Raw genomic sequence first — 19,009 nt, forward strand, 5'->3', positions numbered from 1 at the left:
GCTGCTCTTCCGTGGGTAGTGCAACTTCCAGCTGCTGCGCGTAGTCCTGGGCAACTCCGGTGTCCCGTAGTTGCTCAATGTTGGGTCGTGGCGTTCGACTTCGACGTGTGTTATGCACCGTCGAGAGTTTTGAGCGCATGCATACTACAACTAGGTAGTGGTCCGAATCTATGTTCGCACTGCGGTACGTGCGGACGTTGATAATGTCGGAGAAGAATTTCCCGTCGATTAGAACGTGATCGATTTGGTTTTCTGTGTGTTGGTCAGGTGATCTCCAGGTGGCTTTGTGGATATCCTTGCGGGGGAAAAAGGTACTTCGAACTACCATACCCCGGGAGGCTGCAAAGTTCACGCATCGTTGGCCGTTGTCGTTCGATACGGCATGCAGGCTGTTTGGCCCGATTGCCGGTCTATACGGTATTAACTATGTTATAACTAAATAACTTTCCATCAAGAATGCATCTGAACGAAAATTTTAGTGTTAACTCGGGAGAAATCTGCAATCTCTGCAACAATCTTTCCAGAAATCTATACCATATTTTCTGAAAAAGATCACGATTGTGAATAGTTTTGATTTCGGCCCAGAATTTACTAAGGACATTAGTATCAATCAAGTCAAAGTGCAGCGCATTATGGAAGCTTTAAATAAATTAGATGTCTCCAAATGTTCTGGACCTGACGGGATCCCACCTTTTTTATGAAAATCATAGCATTGATGTTTACAGCTCCATTGTTTTGGGGTTTTAATATGTCGATAGTATCGAGAAACTTCTCCAGAAAATGGAATTGCTCCTATCAAGTACCTATATTTAAAAGTGTCAAAAATCCGACATAAGTTATTACAGTGGAATTGCCATTACTTCTTGCATTCCTATACTTTTTGAAGCAGTCCTCAACGAAAAGCTGTTCTATCAAGTCAAAAACAGAATAATAGAGTCATATCTGAGCTGTACGATTCCCTTCGGGCTCGAGGTAGACAACCTAATGTTCCAGTTCGGGATATTTTGGCAAGACGCGATCTGGAGTTTATGAAGCTCGTATATGTTTACTTTAAGAATATTAACCTTAGACTGTAAGTTTGATTAACCTTGTGTTTAGTTTGTATTTTGTACGTGTGGGTTTTTTTTATGTTTATTTTCAAGATGAATAGAAATAAGTCCATATTTTAGGATTAATTAAATATTTGTATCGTAAACCACATTTCAAACCTCCTTCTCTCTTTTCCCATCCAAAAAAATTGTAAATCTCCACTAACCTCGAGACAACCGCTCCGTTAAATATAAGACATCAATAATGTATAACGAAAATGATAACTCGGCTCTGTAAAGTCAATTGTATTGAGCCTGTACAAATAAAGTAATTAATAAAAACAAAAACAGAATAACTAACATTTCAACATTCAACAAATACAAATTTTCTCCATTTCGTCAACTTTATTGCAATGGACAATGGAAACCATGTAGAAGCTCTCTATGTAGACTCAGCAAGGATTTTGATAGTATTGAAATACCCATGCTGCTATTCAAATTGCAAAACTGGGAATATGGTCAGAACTTCTCAAATGACTCGAATATTATCTAACTAATCGTCAACAAATAGTTAGATTCAAAGTGAGGAACTCAAATCCTATTCAGGAGGAAATCATTCCTATTATATTATTTGTTAACGACATTTCCTTCATTCTTAAAAACATAAAATTCATTATTTATGCCGACGACATGAATCTCTTTTTAGAAATAAGGATCAAAGAAGTCATCGATATAACCCAGAATAAAATACAGATTTTCTTTGTTTGGTGTAACAAAAGTCTTTTACAACTTGAGGTACACAAATGTAATTCAATGTCTTTTAGTAGGAAACTAAACACACCAGACATAACAATGGCTCTAGGAAATCAGCCCTAGAATCAGCCCTAGAATCAGCCAAACGAAAAATGTTTAAAAGAATTAAGGATTTAGGATTTATCTTAGGTTGAAAACTAACATTCATTGAGTAATACATAATACAGTGTTCAACAGAGAAAATATCCTGCTTGGATATATAAAACGTTTCAGTCACAATTTTTTGAACCCGTACACAAATAAACATTGCTTGAAGTTGATTGACGCCAATGTCACTTGAAAATTCTGGACAAAATGCAAAATAATCGCGGTCTTTTACAGAAAATATCGTGTAGATTTTTTGAAAAAAAAAATTGCAAGTAGGGGAATTTACGTATTCTCGTCAATCTAAGCAGCGTCTGCACTTCTACTAGCATTTTCTCAGCGTCACGCACATATATGATGTGTCTGTTTGTTTACATTCATCTGCTGCTTGCTTCTCTATCCATTCCAATCGACAGAATTTTTCAAAACGTTTTGAAAGCGTTTTTACAACGCTCCAAACTTCTCAGGTGAGTGTGACTATTGTCGGCAGTCGGCAACCTTCCCATTAGAACTGCGTGTTAACCAGCTGTTTTATTATCGGCAACTCGAAATCAACCTCATTTTGTAGTGCGTATGCTTTATTTGAAGAAAAATGTAGCATTACTGGATTGCTCGATCGTTCAAATATAATCAGATTGAAGCTGAAAGGCTAAACAATCGTTTGGACACATTCAGGGAAGTGCGTTGATGGGAAAACATAGTGAAATTAACGTTTAAATTTTGGTTGCCGAAAACAGTCAATGGGTGCCGAAGCCAACATTTACCCTAGATTACAGTTTTTTCCGGAGTCCTGTTTCGAACCCCTTCGGATACGGTTGTGTTGTAAATTTACTCTCTGTTTTGTGCGTGCGTTTGTTTTCATAGTTTTCGGGTGCCTCCCGGACGGTTATACGTGTGTGATTGGTGGAAGTTTTAGAATCGAGAAAGAAAACGTGTTTGCAAGCATCACAAGAGATGTCGTTATCTACGTTGTTTGTTTTTTTTTCGCTTGTGCTACCGGAACAGAAATTTGAGGCATCTCGAGGGATAGTTTTTAATTTCAGTTTTGAATAGTGTTGTGTCGCAGGAGCGATAATTTGATTGGAACGGCGCTGATCTATTGTTAGGGTTTTGCAATGTGCATTGCTTTAGCACAGATTGACTTGAAAAGCGAAGAAAAGTGATATTTGGCTATTGTGTGGTTGGAATCGCTGGAGGAGGAATTGTTTAAAAATTACTAGAGAAAAATGTGCGTGGAAACATAGGGAATGCGCTCCTGGGTGAAGTGATTTGGTGAGTACGTTCCAGTTGAAGATTGTTGACAAGTGTATTTGTGGTGATGCAAATTATGGTTTTGATAACGCATGGCTTCAAACATTTTGTGTATCCAAATAAAACATATTACATACTAAATACGCACAGGGCATCGTCTGCTGACCATTGCCGCGGGTATATTGTGGGAGTCCCAGGTACCCGGTTCAAGCTTTAGTTGTCGGCGGTGGCTCTTCTTGACCTTCTACCCCCTGAGTAGTTAGTGTGAATAAGGGCGTCTATGTGATGTTTTGATGTACCTGTTGTGGACATCTAGTGCATCCTGTTCCCTTAACGTCTTGCCTCAAAAGTTACCCTTTTTGAAGTACTAGTCTTCACTACATAAAGGGGGTAGTTTTCTCGTTTTCCGGGAAGTTTTAGAATAGAGAAAGAAAACGTGATTCAACATGTTTGCAAGCATCAGAAGAGATGTCGCGATCTGCGTTGTTTGATTTTCTCCCGGACCAGAAATTAGTGGCATCGCGAGTGATAATTTTTAATTTCAGTTTATTTACGCGCTGCAAGGTGCGTGAAAGAGCTCGGCACAATCGGTGTTGATGTTGGCTCGCTTGTAACTTTTGTTGTGTTTTCGAAAGAAATTGATCGAAATTGTACCAAAAGTGCTTCTGAACGTGTTTTGCAGTTGGGTGTGGTGAAATTCGTCACTGGAGCTGCAATAGAGCTAACACCTTCTAACTCCCGGACTAAACCTGCTTTAATTTAAGGGTAATAAAAGGCAGTTTTCTTCCATAATAACACTGCCGGACAGGCTGGGTTAGATTATACACACACACACACACACACACTAGTCTTCACTACATAAAGGGCACCATTACCGAGCATGAGATTTGATCAAATTATTCGCAGTTCTACTTGTCCAACGCCCCTGGCTGGGTGAGGGATAGAGGATGACACACACACACGTACACAAATAAACATTGCTTATGTTAGGTCAATAATGGACTATTGAAGCGTAGTTTGGTTACCATTTTCAGTCACGCACGAATATCGAATAGAATCAGTACAAAGGCATTTTTTATTTAGTTGGAGACACTTAACTTCAAATATCAGACTTAGTGTGGTCATTTTATACGATAGATGAGGAGATGAAAGTATAGAGATGATAATTCCGATAGAGTACCGCAGTGTGGAAATTATATATAAACCGTATGAAAAATTAATTTAAATTTCTGCGATATATATAGCGCACACGTTATTAACGCTAGATTTAGCGTAAATTTACACAAAATTTCATGTAAATGTATACGCAAAGTTGCATAAATCAGTAATGTTGTATACAAACTTGTAGATAATTTCGTTTATTTAAGGAGGAGATTTTACGCGGCAGTCAAAATTCTAAATTTTGACTATCGCGTAAAATCTCCCTTCGTTTAATTTTGAGCTAAACTTGGCATAAACAGCAAAATCGTTTACAAGCTTACATACAATATTGCTAATTTATGCGATATTGTGCTTAAATTTACAAAAAATATCGCGTAAATTTACGCAAAATGTAGTGTTAATTTTATGTGCGCTATGTTTCGCAGAAATTTACATGAATCTAAAAAAAAACATTCAAGTTCAATAGTTCAGTCCACGAATTGTAAAATTTATCGCAAATTGCTCTGGAATTCTTTTTAAATAGATCCTTCGTCGATATGTCGATTCGTAATAAAGATACGTACACTATTTAATGTAATCTTTTAACCTTTGATTTCATGTATCACTATTGCTTACTAAGTCACAATAGAAAGCAAATCAATTTAATCGATTTTTTGATCAACAAATGAACATCAAATTTTATAAACAAAACTTGCTAGGGCCTATAAATTGCAAACCAACAACATCATCGGGTATGGATGGTTTGCTTGGGCGTACTTCAGTTAGCAAGTTTTGTTTACAAAAGTTGATAGCCCTTTTTCAATTGTTACGCAAGAGGACCTATTTAAAAATGGCATTTGATGTACGGGCCCCTACAAATCGTCCTCGTTCCAAAAATACCGATATTGTAAGGTATTTCATAGTTTTTTTTTATAAAACCGGATGATTCCATATTGGATATCAATAAGGAGTAAATCATTGATTTCCAGCCTTCATATGTCACCCCCGTCATAAAACATATTGTGAGTACACAGTATACATCGATATAACGTAACTGTCCCTTTTGTCTATCATCGACCATTTCTCACAAATAACAATTCAATCATGCAAACCAACATTACCAAAAGATGGGGGATTGTTTCATCTATCTGATGGTGTTTTCACTGTGCGAGATTGAACGGCCGTTTGCAAGAAAATGACGATGAAAGTCAAAAGTGATAGTTACGTTATATCGAGGTATACCTGTACTTAAATTATTAAATTTTGACCACCGAAAACCACCATCTTTGATTAATGAATGCTGTTTATAATCGATTTCTGGTCTCTAATCGTTGTGTTCGTTTCGAAAACACCCATATTGTGTTTCTTAAGCCAGGAGTCAAAATGGCGTAAATAATTGATTTCTGGCCTCTAAACGTCATTTTCATTCCAAAAAATACCCATTTTGTAGGGTATTTGACAGTTTTAGATTTTAGAAAACTGGAAGGCACCATTTTGGATACACATCGTCCCCGATCTTAAAATACCTTTTTGATCTAATTTCCGTCCTACTAAGCACATCCCGCACCTTACCTCTCTTTTTTAAAAGGGTTTGAACAAAACATGGAATGTTTTCATCAAAGATAACTTCTAAATTTATTCACTTTTCCATACTTACCGTTGGATTTGATAAAGAGTCAAACAATTTTGAGATATTATTAAAAAATTAACACTGCTTCTTGATTCTAAATTCGTCCTATGAGTTTCATTTCCGTCCTAACGTATTGAAACGCCATTAGATTTTCTTCGTCCTACGGATGATGGTGGAAAAAGTAGATTCGCTTGGTGCGCTTCTTTTGTTTTGAGAACAATTAGTGTAAATATTTATACAATGCGCTAACAGGATTTATGTTGTAGCTAATGAACCACGCATCGAAACAAACCTTTTTTTGATTTCTGCACGGTGAAATCATTGATATTATTGATCTTTTCTGATCGATAGAACGCAAATGGGCGATTACGACGAAGTAGTGCATCCTTCGATGATGAATCCCGCATAATTGTAAGCGAATCTTACATCCCCCGGTTGGGTGTGGGAGCGAGTTCCAGGGGGGTCTTTTTTGATCCGTCAATTCACAATGTGTAACTTTTTGCTAATGTATTGGGAATGTTAATAATCTTCCTTTTCAACTCTTATGCTTGAATTAAAAAAAAACTCTCTTTCCGCATATTCCGGGAATTCACCGGAAAAGAGTTTTTCATCTCGCGATTCCCGGTTAATTTGAAAACACTACTTGCCGCACGGAAGGCCATTGCACAGTGGTCCAGAATGCAGATTTAGGTGGAATGATATGTTTTGAGCCTGAAATTGAAACTTTAGACTAAAAGTCTCTTCTTCAAAGTAACTTAAAATAAAAAAAAAAATCATAAAAATCAGGGCCTAACTATAAGAAACAACTGTTGTTTCTTATAGTTAGGCCCTGATTTTTATGACAATGAATTCTAGGGTGGTTCATATTATCATTAAAATTTAACTTTTTTGTTTGAATAAATTAAGATATACATTCTTCAGCAAAGTTATAGCTTTCAAGCAACTTTGTTGAAAACTACTTTCTTGTATCTCTTAAAATGGCCGATTTAGAGCTATTTCGTTGAATGAAGTTAGGGTGGCTCTAAAAAAACAGTTGTTTTGCTCTAGTTTTCTTATTTAGAATTTCTCAGCAAAGGTGTCTTCAAATAACTTTTAGATGTTTAGAAGGCGCAAATTTTTACTGCACAAAGCTTGTCAATATCTTTCGCCGATCAAGAGTTATTGACGTTTTAATACTTAAAATATGCTCTTTTCAAATGTTAATATCTCTGGTTGGGGCAAAAAAAAAAGTTTTTATACGACATTTGAAAGGGCGTATGTTATTCTCAATAATATGAAAAAATTGGAGGTATGTTAAAGAGTTTTAAAAGTCTCTACAAAATGACTTTCATGAGAAATTTCAAATAAAAAAGTTATTGGCAAAAGATGGATTGGACCACTCTGATGACAAATTATAATAAAATGTGCTAGTATATTTGTTTCAATATTTGGACATTTAGTGTCTTCTAAGAAGTTTTTGATCTTAAAAATTCACTTCTTTTGGTGTTTGCAAACGTCAGAGTGGTCCTCAATTTAGGGAATTTTTCAAACTGACTTTTTTGTTTTACAAAATAAAAGTAAAAGGGTCTGTGTCTAGGGGCACGAACGGAAGCTTGACGTAGGACCGCTAGTGGACGGAATAAATGTGAAGAGCAGTTAGTTCTTTTAATTGATCAATTATCTATTATCTCAACTCTTTCCGTTTTTTAATTGTAGGCGTACCAAATTTGTAGTAATCTTTTTCAAAGAGAAAGTTGATTAAGAGAATCAATTAAAATCACTTGTACCCCTGCTTCCAAGTTTGGTTACAAGATTACAACTCTGGAGAGCATTTTGTGTGGTCGTTGGGGGCTTTTGTATGAATATGGACAAACAAGCACAGATAAATTCTATTCCAACTCTTTACTGGTGTAAGCTTGATGGCGTGTTTAGTGTAGGTGACAGCACCACGGACTTCATTTTCCAGGAACACCTTCAGCACACCTCGTAGATCAGACCGGAGATACGGTTGACACCGCCACGGCGAGCCAGACGACGGATGGTGGTTATCTTGAAGAACTTTGCGTTTGCTTCTGAATATGGCGATGAGTGTGCAAAATATTACGCAATTCCATCCTCCCTATTCGCACGCGCCCGAGAATCGGAGGCGAATGCCACTTCGACTTGTTTCGTCTACTTACTACTCTCTGACGACTGTGCTGGGGAAGCAGCATATGCATGTAGGTAATTGGTGGATTTGTTAGTTAATTCGACGCTTTTGAACAATGCTGGACATTTACCAATTTTTCAATAGTTTCTTGTCAAAAATTCGGAAACATTCGGAAGCAATGTTATCGATGCGTAGCCATATTTCTGATCGATTGGTGATAAAATTATTGAAATTGGACCAGGGGCAGCTGAGTTATTAACGTTCAAAATCTTTCTTAATTTGTTACATGTTCTATTTTCGGTTTTCACAAAGTGTACCCCCATATAGAAATCAAAGACGTAGTCCTACGTCAATAACATGTAATGTTTGAAAAGTTGTAGCAAAGTTAATTGTAAGCAAGTTTGTTGAAGAAAATTTTTTTCTATCTCTTAACGTTCTCATTTTAGAGTAATTTTTCGGAGTTGACTTAGGGTGTTCCTGGAAAAAATAGTTCTTTATCACTAACTTTTTTATTTGAAGTTTCTCATGAAAGTCATTTTCTTAAGACTTTTAAAACTTTTAAGACGAATGTTTAATAGTGAAATTTGATGTCTGTATCGCTTCTAATAAAAAAGATACACCAAAATATAGTAAAAATATGAATGAATTCAAATTGATTTTATAAGAGATTAAAAAATAACATACGTCCAATTTTTTCATATTATTGAGAATAACATACGCCCTTTCAAGTGCCGTAAAAAACTTTTTTTTTTTGTTTGCCCCAAGCAGAGATATTAACATTTGAAAAGTGCATATTTTTAGTATAAAAACGCCAATAACTCTTGATCGGCGAAAGATATTTACAAGTTTTATGCAGCAATTTGCGCCTTCTTAAGATCTAAAAGTTATTTGAAGACATCTTTGCTGAGAAATTCGAAATAAGAAAACTAGAGCAAAATAACTGTTTTTAATTTATTCAAACAAAAAAGTTAAATTTTAATGAACCACTCTAGAATTCATTGTCATAAAAATCAGGGCCAAACTATAAGAAACAACTTTGTAGAAGAGACTTTTACTCTAAAGTTTCAATTTCAGGCTCAAAACATATCATTCCACCTAAATCTGCATTCTGGCCACCCTAACTTAATTCAAGAAAATAGCTCTAAATTGGCCAATTTAAGAGATACAAAAAAGTTGTTTCCAACAAACTTGCTTGAAATTAAGCTATAACTTTGCCCAAGAATGTATACCTTAATTTATTCAAACAAAAAAGTTAGATTTTCGATTTTAAGGGGTTACGCCACCCTAGGATTTTCAAAAAATCGATTTTTTTTACATATAAAGGTACTCTGAAGTGTCAAGAATAAGGGACAATTGGTTCCATGTCGAACAAATTAAAATTCCGAAAGTTATAAGCGAAATTACAAAACTTTGCATCACGCACCTGAATCTGTCCCTCAAACTTCAACCGCGTTTTTTTTTTCGATACAACATTTCTCTCCGCGGCCCACACGATAGCATCTGCAATTTTGACTCAATTTGATCTAGACTTTGACGATTGCATTCTCTGATTAATTATTATCTAGAGAAGTACATACGAACTTTTCAATTGATCAAAAAATGCAATTGTGGTAAACAATTTTAGAAACAAATTTCAGGCGAAAAAACTGATTTTTTGCAAAAACAAGTCCTATTTGCGTAAAATTCAAAAAATTTTCATCTCCGTATGTACTTCTCTAGGTATTCTCATATAAAATGAGAAAACCCACTCGTTTTTGTTCTAGGTTCATATTTACGACGAAGAAAGTGTGGGCCGCGTAACACTACACGGGAAGCAGTGGCAGGAACTCGCAGTGCTGCCAACTGCCACACATGGTTTCCCCTTATGAAAAATACTGTAAGCACCCCTAATTATGTGTACTATAAGCCCATATAAGTTAATTTAGTATGTGACTTTATTAAATAACAAAAAAAATAATGAAGTTGGTGCATTTTTCTGTATTCTAGGGTGGCGTAACCCCTTAATGATAATAGGAACCACCCTAGAATTCATTGTGATGAGGGCCTAACTATAAAGAACAACTTTGTAGAAGAGACTTTTAGCACAGACAAACAGACATAACACTCGAAAGTTGTTCATTGAACAAGCATTTAACGGAAAATTTAAAAGTATCGTAGTTGGTAGTACCACCACCTGTGGCGCGCATAGTCAATTCCCTTGCGTTTGACGTTTACACACTACCACCATCTGTTCAGCGTAGTGCCCACCACAGTGTACTCAACAGATGGCGGTAATGTTTTAGCGACGATGTTTTACAGTGAGAAATATTCAATGTATTATGTCTGTTTGTCTGTGCTTTTAGTCTAAAGTTTCAATTTCAGGCTCAAAACATATCATTCCACCTAAATCTGCATTCTGGACCACTGTGCATTGCATCAAGTCGGCTGGCATGTGCATGTCGGAATAAACTTCCGAAATTATTCAATAGAACTTCCTGCAATGCGCACTATTAAACCCAATTCACACTAGCCCATGACACATCCTATCCTACGTGGCATTTTTATCACATCACCACTTCGGTCAGCGCCGCCGGTGGTATACCGGTAAGCGTGATTGCCTCTCACTCCAATGGGCCTAAGTTCAATCCCAGTCGGTGCCGTCGGGATTTTCGGAGGCTTAACATCTCTGATCACGCCTTCCTTCGGAAGTAAAGCCGTTGGTCCCTGGTCTATGAGTTAATGGGTCGATAGGTAAGGTAAGGTATGGGAGCTGCCTCTCTGGCGTCGGTACTCAGTCCGAAAAACAAGATCGACGGAAAACAAATCAAGGGAAAAAAACACTTCGATCATTCATGCTAATCAACCAAGTTCCAGCCCCAACACTGCATCCTTAGTGCTATATTGATTCAAAACTGCCCCTTCGCTTTTACAAGACCCTGTGCACGTAAGTGAAGACAAGTCTTAACTGTAGTCCTTCCGCTTAGTGCCTTAAGTGGGATCACCAATTGCGGCAGCCAAGTGTATCATTTGAGGATAGCTAAATATTGAAGTGCATTTCAGGGAAAGCTTGCAACTTTAAAGTGTTACAAAGCAACCATGTTCCCCATCGGAGACTCTTTGTAGTGAAGAATCTATAAATAAGGAGGTACTTGATGATTTGCGTTTGTTCTTCTCAATTAATTTGATTCTTTTGATCACTAGCTTCATAGAGAATAATCATGTCCTAGGCATCCAAAGTTGGATTAGCCACTATAAAATCTCTAAAACCTGTTGTCAGTAAGCAGATCGCGTGTTTTTATCTCAAGTACTTCACATGTTCCATCGAATATTCCACCCAACCTGGAATGCCACTTGTTTATGCTATTTCAAGTGGTTGGGATAATTCACAAAGGTTAAAATACTATCGAGCCACAGAGGCAAACTTATCAGCAGAGATTAAGCACTTCACTTCAGTGCTCTCATATCAATTAATATAGAGGCGATAAACTCGTAAACTATTTAAGTAACAGCCGTGAGAGAAGTCAGTTTAAAGTTGTCGGTTGTTTCACCCAGTGCAAATAGTCTCCATAGAAAATGAATTTTCTCGTAGGACTTTCCCTTTTGTTCTGTCTTATTTCAATCGTTAGAACAGCTAGCATACAAAGCGGCAACGATGAAAACCCCGACGTCGAGCAAATGGAGGGTTCCAGTCTAAATGAAGTAATTATCGATTTGATCGAACAATTCAAAGCGATTATGCCATGCGGTATTCCTGACCTTGGGGTGCCTACCCTAGTTCCGTTTGAGTTAAACCACACAGCTTTCAAAATTGATCAGCCTGGTCTGTTGTTGTAAGTACTGAATGTTATGCAATGTACAGTTTAATAGTTTATAATCTCGATTTATTTTTCTTGCAGCTTCGACGCAGAGATCAACGATCTATTAATCGATGACTTGAATAACTTTGACATCGTAAACGTAGATTTGCAGTTGTTCAAGTTTCAACTAGAGTTCAGTTTCTTTTTCCATTCCATCAAAACGACTGGGCAGTATAAGGCAAAAGGAAAGGCGCTCAATTTCATTCCATTTAACAGAGGGGGTAAATTTGGCTTCAATTTCAATGGTGAGTTAAAATATTTTCCCTAATGATTTTTTGTTCTCTTACTGAAGTCCTCATTTCTAAGGCCTAACACTGACTGGATTGATCAAGATTGCATTGAACGGTGATAAACTCGCTATCGATGAATTCAAGCTGGGACCAATCGTAAACTCAGTGGATTCCAAATTTGAGCACGTATTTTTGCTCCCACTCAATACCCTCATCTTCAACAAAATTGTGGAGTCTGTTGTCCCGAATTTTCTGAGAGATAATCAAGAAAAGGTAACTTCGTTTTTGGAGAATCTCATCAAGCCCGAAATCAATGACCTTCTGGATGACTACACGCTACAAGATCTCATAGGGTTATTAGATGGCAGTAATTCAACCCTTCCAACTACTTGCTAGATAACTTCTTTAACCATTAACAAATACATTCATTAGTTGAAATCAACACGAAAATAAACTGTGGTGTCAAATAATATAGTCGAGTCGAAATAAAAATGTTTACTCAAAAGAAATGATTTGCTACTTTCTCAAGGATTATCCATGGTTTTGGAAACAAGGTAGATTGAAAGCTTTTGTCTTCTGCTCCTCTTTCTTTTGTTGCGCATTTCACCGACAAATTCTCGGTACAATCAATGTTCTTTTGGGAAATCTATTTCATCCCACAAAGCAGCAAAGAGCGAGGCAGCAGCAGCAGCAGCAGCGCAATTCCCTGAAAGAGGAAAAAATCGGAGAATAATCTGAAACGGGTAGGACGGCAAAATCGGGCATAACGAGAAGGACCAATTTAGTTATCCTGTTTCTATGTTTCTTTTTACAATGTTTCACCTTCACTGGCACCCCAAGGTGATGCAGTTCGAATGTTTTCGGTTCTGCGCGTTCCTGCTCCTTTGTCAACTGTTCACCGTGATGAGCAGTTTGAGTGAGGTGTCAGATGGTGTGGTATTGTTGGCACAATTGAGAGATTTTTCCCCGGTTAATAAGCGCAGTGCCTTTTTGCTTGCCATGCACGTGGATTTGGTGAGGGTTATAGGATGGATTTTTTTTTTATGATGTTCCGAGTTGTATGTGCCGGAGATTGAGCTCAGAAGCTCATCATTGATATACTAGGTGGCGAGTAGAGATAGTCTTAACATATGTGCATCCGAATATCTATAATAGCTTTAGCGTGGACTTAAACTAAAATCTCATAGGTGAATTAAAATCATAGAGTATACATTTTTTTCATCATCGACATCAATATCCGACAAATATAACATAGCACTAATGTTAACCAAGTTAACGATTTACATACTTGGAGATGCTTAACGTCAAATATCAGATGAATGGATGAAAGTATAGAGTTGACAGTTCCGTTATACACACTTAGAAATAACTAACTGTACAATTTTGAGTTTATTATGACTCAATGTTACGTCAAAATTGACGCTCGTATATGTCAGTCTCAGAGCACCTAAATTTACATGATTTTTTTTAAGTGTGTAGTACGACTGACTGTGTGAACATTTTATACAGAAAGTTAAAAGCAAGCAAATGACAAGTGATGTTGCTGTGCAATGTAAGTATTTTCGAAACAGGAATGACATGTAGAGGTCAAAAATCGATGTTGGACGCCATTTTGGAAACCAAAATGGTGGCCATCGGTTTTAAATATGCTGTCAAATACCCAGTAATATGAGTGTTTTCAGAACGGGGACGACGTGTAGAGGTCGAAAATGGATGTTGGACGCTTATTTGAAACCCAAGATGGTGGCCTTCGGTTTTATAAAAACTGACAAATACCCTACAATATGGGTATTTTCCAAAGTCGGACGACGTATGGAGGTAAAAAAACCGATCCTGGACGCCATTTTGGAATTTAAAATGGCAGCCATCGGTTTTAGAAATAATGAGTGTCCCATATCAAATTACATCACGGAAAAAAACGCTGTAGAAAATTACCTACACGGATAGAAATCTCCTTAAACCTTTTGGCAAATTTATTTTGCTGATTATTCATAAAATGTATAAGTCAATAAGCAGACACCTTGCAAAACAGTTGATGAATATCATGTAAAGATGTCAAATTAAATGTATAAGCGGTCACACATACTTTTTATGCATTCTTATAGGACAAATGTGGTTTGTGGCTGATGTTTTGGAAAAAAATTATAAGTGAAAAACATGAATAAAATAATTGATTTTTGTTTCGAGTAGTTGACCGATCCTTTTTGAACTTTCAGACAATAAAATATAACCCTTTTGGCATATTTATTTCATTCAACTTCAATACCATAACCGTACGCTCGCACCTTACGCTTAGCTCCACCAATTTGGTTCTGTACAACATCTGGCTGCAGCTTCTTCTGTACGGAAACCCACTTTTTCTTCATGTCTTCCTCAGATTTGACCTCCTTGGGATGCTTCCATAGTGCCTGCTTCATAAGCCCAGTATTTTTCGATGGGTCTTAGTTCCGGTGCGTTGGGGGTGGGTTCATGTCCTTGGGTACGAAAGTGACCCCGTTGGCTTCGTAGAACTCCAGGACAACATTTGAATAGTGGCACGAAGCTAGATCCGTCCAGAAGATCGTAGGGCCCTCGTGTTGCTTGAACAGAGGAAGCAGACGCTTCTGTAGACACTCCTTGAGGTAGATGTCCCCGTTTGCAGTTCCGTTAGTCACAAACAGCGCACTCCGTTTGCCACAAGAGCAGATCGATTACCAAATCATGTATTTCTTGGCAAACTTTGAAAGTTTCTGCTTCCTTACATCCTCCGGAACATCAAACTTGTGCTGGGCGGTGAAGAACAAGAGCCCCGGAAGCCCACCTTGACCGAGGGGGGCGACTCTATCTACCATGCAGAAAAGATTGTGTTTTGCTGTGGCTAGCTGCACGCACGCTGAGTAGATAGAAGGAAGATTTATGTCGATTTTGAAGATTTCCTGCAAAAAAATGAAGCACGATGCAAGTAGATGCGAGAAATGAAAGATGATTTTTCAAAGATTGATTCGCTAGTGTGAGATTTTTTGAGCATCTAGAATTGAGATTTAGATGTGTCACCCCCCTCGACCTTGACGTAAGTCTCATCATCCATGATGAGACAATCAGGCTTCGTCAGCATCTGGGTGTACAGTTTCCGGGCCCGTGACTTTCCCACCGTACTTTGCCGTTCGTCGCGATTTGGAGCCTTCTACACTTTGTACGGATGCAGTCCCTCCCAGTCCTTGGCTCTCTGAACGAAAGACTTATACAGATTCAACTTTTTGGCCACATCCCTGACAGAAGCATTGGGATTCCGCTTAAACGCTTTCACGACACGCTTGTGATCCTGCTCACTAATAGAACATCCATTCTGACAGCATTTCTACTTCCGTTTGATGCTTTAAAAAAAAACTGACAGCGATAAAAATACCCAAATTTTCAGGAGAAAAACCCAATGGGTAATTTTCTACAGCGTTTTTTTCCGTGATTCAATTTGATGTGGGACACCCTTTACTGTCAAATACTCAACAATATGGGTACTTTCGGAAAGAAGACCACATGCAGATGTAAAACTTCGATATTCGCCGCCATTTTAAAATCCAAGATCGTGGCCATAGGTTTTTGAAAAAACTGTCAAATCCTAAAATATCGGGGACGACGTGTAGAGGAAAAATATTTATGTCCGCCGCCAATTTGGATCCCAAGATTGCGGCCATCGGTTCAGCAAAAAAAAAATCAAATACCATACCAATATTTTTTCCTTAAACCAATGGCCTCCACCTTGGATTCCAGACATTGATATTCGATTACTACACGTTGTCCCCGTTCGGATAGCACCCATATTGTAGGGTATATGACAGATTTTTCTTAAACCGATGGCCGCCAACTTGGGTTCCAAATTTGCAGTGGACATATATTGCACATTTCAGACCAAACTGGACAAATATGCGCGTTTTCACTTATTAAAAATTGTGATGAAAGTTCGAGTTTTCGTCTAATCGTCTTTGTGTCTTCGGAACACTTATTTCTTATCATACAAACAATAAGTGCTCCGAAGACATAAAAACGATTTGTCAAAAACATGCCCTTTTATCACATTTTTTGCATTTTTTGAGTAGTCTAGTTTCAGATGCAATCAGCAATATTTTCTACCTCTGCCGATGGCCACGATCTTGAACTCCAAAATTGTGGTGGACATCGAATCATCGACATCGGCATATTTTTGAGTATTTGACAGTATTTCTAAAACTGATGGCCACCATATTGGATTCCAAAATGACGTACAACATCGATTTTCGACCTCTACATGTCGTCCTCGTTCCGGAATACCCATATTGCACAGCAACATACGGGGTACACAGATAAAAATTCTGAATTTTAATTGTGATGTAAACATTCATTCACGTAAACTTAAATTTCATTTCACGCAGCCGAGCAACTTGTAAACAATGTTGTTTACAAATATGGGCTTTTGTATACAATATTTGCTACATTGCATGAAATGTGTCAGAACTTTACATGATATATAATGTAAACTTATATGAAATGTGACGCTCCATTTATGTGCATCATATTGAACAGAAATTTACACTACTTGTTCGAACTGTGTAAGCTTCGATACATAGCAAATTCATAAAGTTCACATGCATACTAGCGCCTTGTAGTGAGATAGTTCTGAGCTAATATGAACACCATCCGGAAGACCATGATCATAAGTAATATGATAGTGAAGCGCCTCTAGTGGCGTAGTTCCCAAATAAACCTGTATCCAATGGTACCCAAATCAGCTACTTTGTTGACAACAGTACAGTTTTATATTTTGAAATTTATGAGATAATCCATCACAGCCCTATTAGTGGAAATCCCATAAGGTGTGGGTATCCTAATTCGGCGTACCTTATTCATGCAACCTTTTAACCGGGAATACGCATTCCTGCTTGTAATTTCCACATGCTTTTAATAAAAACATTGTTGCAAGACCTTCCAGCAAATAAATCCATGGTTACAATGACAATGAAATTAATTTTTTTAATTGCATTTATTTTTACGGGTGCTACCTAAAGCTTCAATAAATATAAACAGCACATTTCGGTGCTCAACCTGAAAAATTTCTACCTTATTTGACTCTTATTCCTCTTCGATCCTTGTTTGGACCCTACCCGAGGTATTTCTGCTAGGATATCGATTTGTAAAATTCTTCTTAGATCCTTCGGATTCTTATAGTAATCTGCTTGGAAGTCGACTTGGAGAAACTTGGTTCTGCCACCATGGCACCTAAGCGCAAAAGAAAAGGGCAATCCTTGATCCCCTTCTGATGAAATTCAATTGAACAAGGAATTTGATATGCTTACGGATGATGAGAATGATCCATCATCCAGGCAAAACTCTAGTAAACATTCCCGGTTTTATTGCTAAAAATGAAAAGGTTCCCCCTATTGTTGTAACCAAATCCGATTTCCATGATCTTCGCAAGGAACTTTTGCGTTTTCACTTCAAATTGGCCCTCGGGGTGAATACCGTGTATTGGCTTCCTTGGACGGATTCAAACGACTTCTCAACCAATTTTTTTTTACTTACGACACAAAAATTGAACGCCTGTTCAAGGTTGTCTTGAAAGGTCTACCTAGTGGTGAATCCCAAGATCAGATCAAAGATGAATTGACTAAATTGCTTGAAGTTGAGCCTGTCCAAGTAATCAAAATGAAAATGAAATCCAGTCTTTGCGATTCACGCAACAAGATTTTCAATGATTTTTATTTAGTTCACTTCAAGTCTAGTGAACTAAACAACCTTAAGGTCTTAGAAAAAGCTAGCCTTATGCTCCATGTCCGAATAAAGTAGGAACACTTCAGGAAGACTGGAGGAAATTTCCAAAACCTTACCCAGTGCCGTAAGTGCCATGGATGAGGTCACGGAACAAACAATTGCTACATGCCAGTGTTACCAATTTAATTCTTTCAATCAAATCTGAAGGCTGCTCAACTGGAGTTGCTCTTCTAGACATAGAAAAAGCATTCGACCGTGTTTGGCATGAAGGTTTGATTGAAAATTGAAAATGTTTAATTTTCCACTCTTTATCATGAAATTATTTAACTGGCAGAACTCTGCAGGTAAATTATCAAAATTCTAAAACTGAACGACTACCTGTTAGAGCAGAAGATCCTCAAAGTAGCATTCGCCGATGACATAGACATTTCCACTAAAAGAAGAATTCTTCGTGTTATTTGCAGCAGACTGCAGAAAAGTTTAGATATTTTCTCTTCTTATTTACAAAACTGGAAAATTTCTCCCAACGCTTCCAAAACTCAACTTATAATATTCCCACATAAGCCTAGAGCTGCTTTTATGAAACCTAGTAGTAGTAATCCTATAAAGGGTGTCCACGATGAAATTGCCACACACAAAATTGATTCGCAAAATTCGAGTTTTCATCCGATTGCCATCAAATTTTCAGGGATTGAGAAGTAACTATTAAACTTCATTTTACCATTTTACTCGTATTTTATTTACAGTCCATACGCAAATGCCCGCACCTTGGCCTTAACCCCGGCCATAAGATTCTGCACAACCTGTGAATCAACCGTTTTTTGCATGTAAACCCATACTTTCTTCAGTTCCTCGACTGCCTTCACTACCTTAGGTCGTTTAAGAAGGTGCTGCTTCATAATCGCCCAGTACTTCTCGATGGGGCGGAGCTCCGGAGTGTTGGGAGGGTTGAACATTTTCGGCACGAAATTGACCTTATTGTCCGCATACCACTTCAGCACGTCCTTGGAGTAGTGGCATGAGGCCAAATCCGGCCAGAAGATTGTTGGGACGTTGTGGGCCTTCAGGAGAGGAAGCAGCCGCTTCTGGAGGCACTCTTTTATGTACACCTGTCCGTTCATCGTGTCCTGGGTCACGAAAGGTGCACT

At 37.7% G+C, this 19,009-nt stretch overlaps 2 protein-coding genes across 2 annotated transcripts in view; one reads left to right on the plus strand and one right to left on the minus strand.

Moving 5' to 3' along the window:
- LOC135712869 (acetylcholinesterase) overlaps positions 1–19,009 on the minus strand; it is a 273,865-nt gene that overhangs the window by 155,596 nt on the left and 99,260 nt on the right. The window lies entirely within an intron of this gene.
- LOC135712852 (uncharacterized) lies at positions 11,601–12,612 on the plus strand. Its single transcript, XM_065235917.1, has 3 exons — positions 11,601–11,883; positions 11,950–12,155; positions 12,217–12,612. The coding sequence occupies exons 1-3, from the start codon at positions 11,627–11,629 to the stop codon at positions 12,534–12,536; spliced, it is 783 nt and encodes a 260-aa protein (XP_065091989.1). The 5' UTR covers positions 11,601–11,626; the 3' UTR covers positions 12,537–12,612.

The sequence above is a fragment of the Ochlerotatus camptorhynchus genome, unplaced genomic scaffold (genome assembly GCF_037179485.1).
Source record: "Ochlerotatus camptorhynchus isolate MF236.1 unplaced genomic scaffold, CSIRO-AGI_Acam_v1.1 ptg000510l, whole genome shotgun sequence".
Lineage (NCBI taxonomy): Eukaryota > Metazoa > Arthropoda > Insecta > Diptera > Culicidae > Ochlerotatus > Ochlerotatus camptorhynchus.

Excerpts from the sequence above, each read along its gene's own strand:
- LOC135712852 (XM_065235917.1), top strand. The coding sequence starts at position 11,627 with ATGAATTTTCTCGTAGGACTTTCCCTTTTGTTCTGTCTTATTTCAATC. Across the intron at positions 11,884-11,949 it reads GATCAGCCTGGTCTGTTGTT|CTTCGACGCAGAGATCAACG; the intron begins GTAAGTACTGAA and ends TTTTTCTTGCAG. Across the intron at positions 12,156-12,216 it reads ATTTGGCTTCAATTTCAATG|GCCTAACACTGACTGGATTG; the intron begins GTGAGTTAAAAT and ends CTCATTTCTAAG.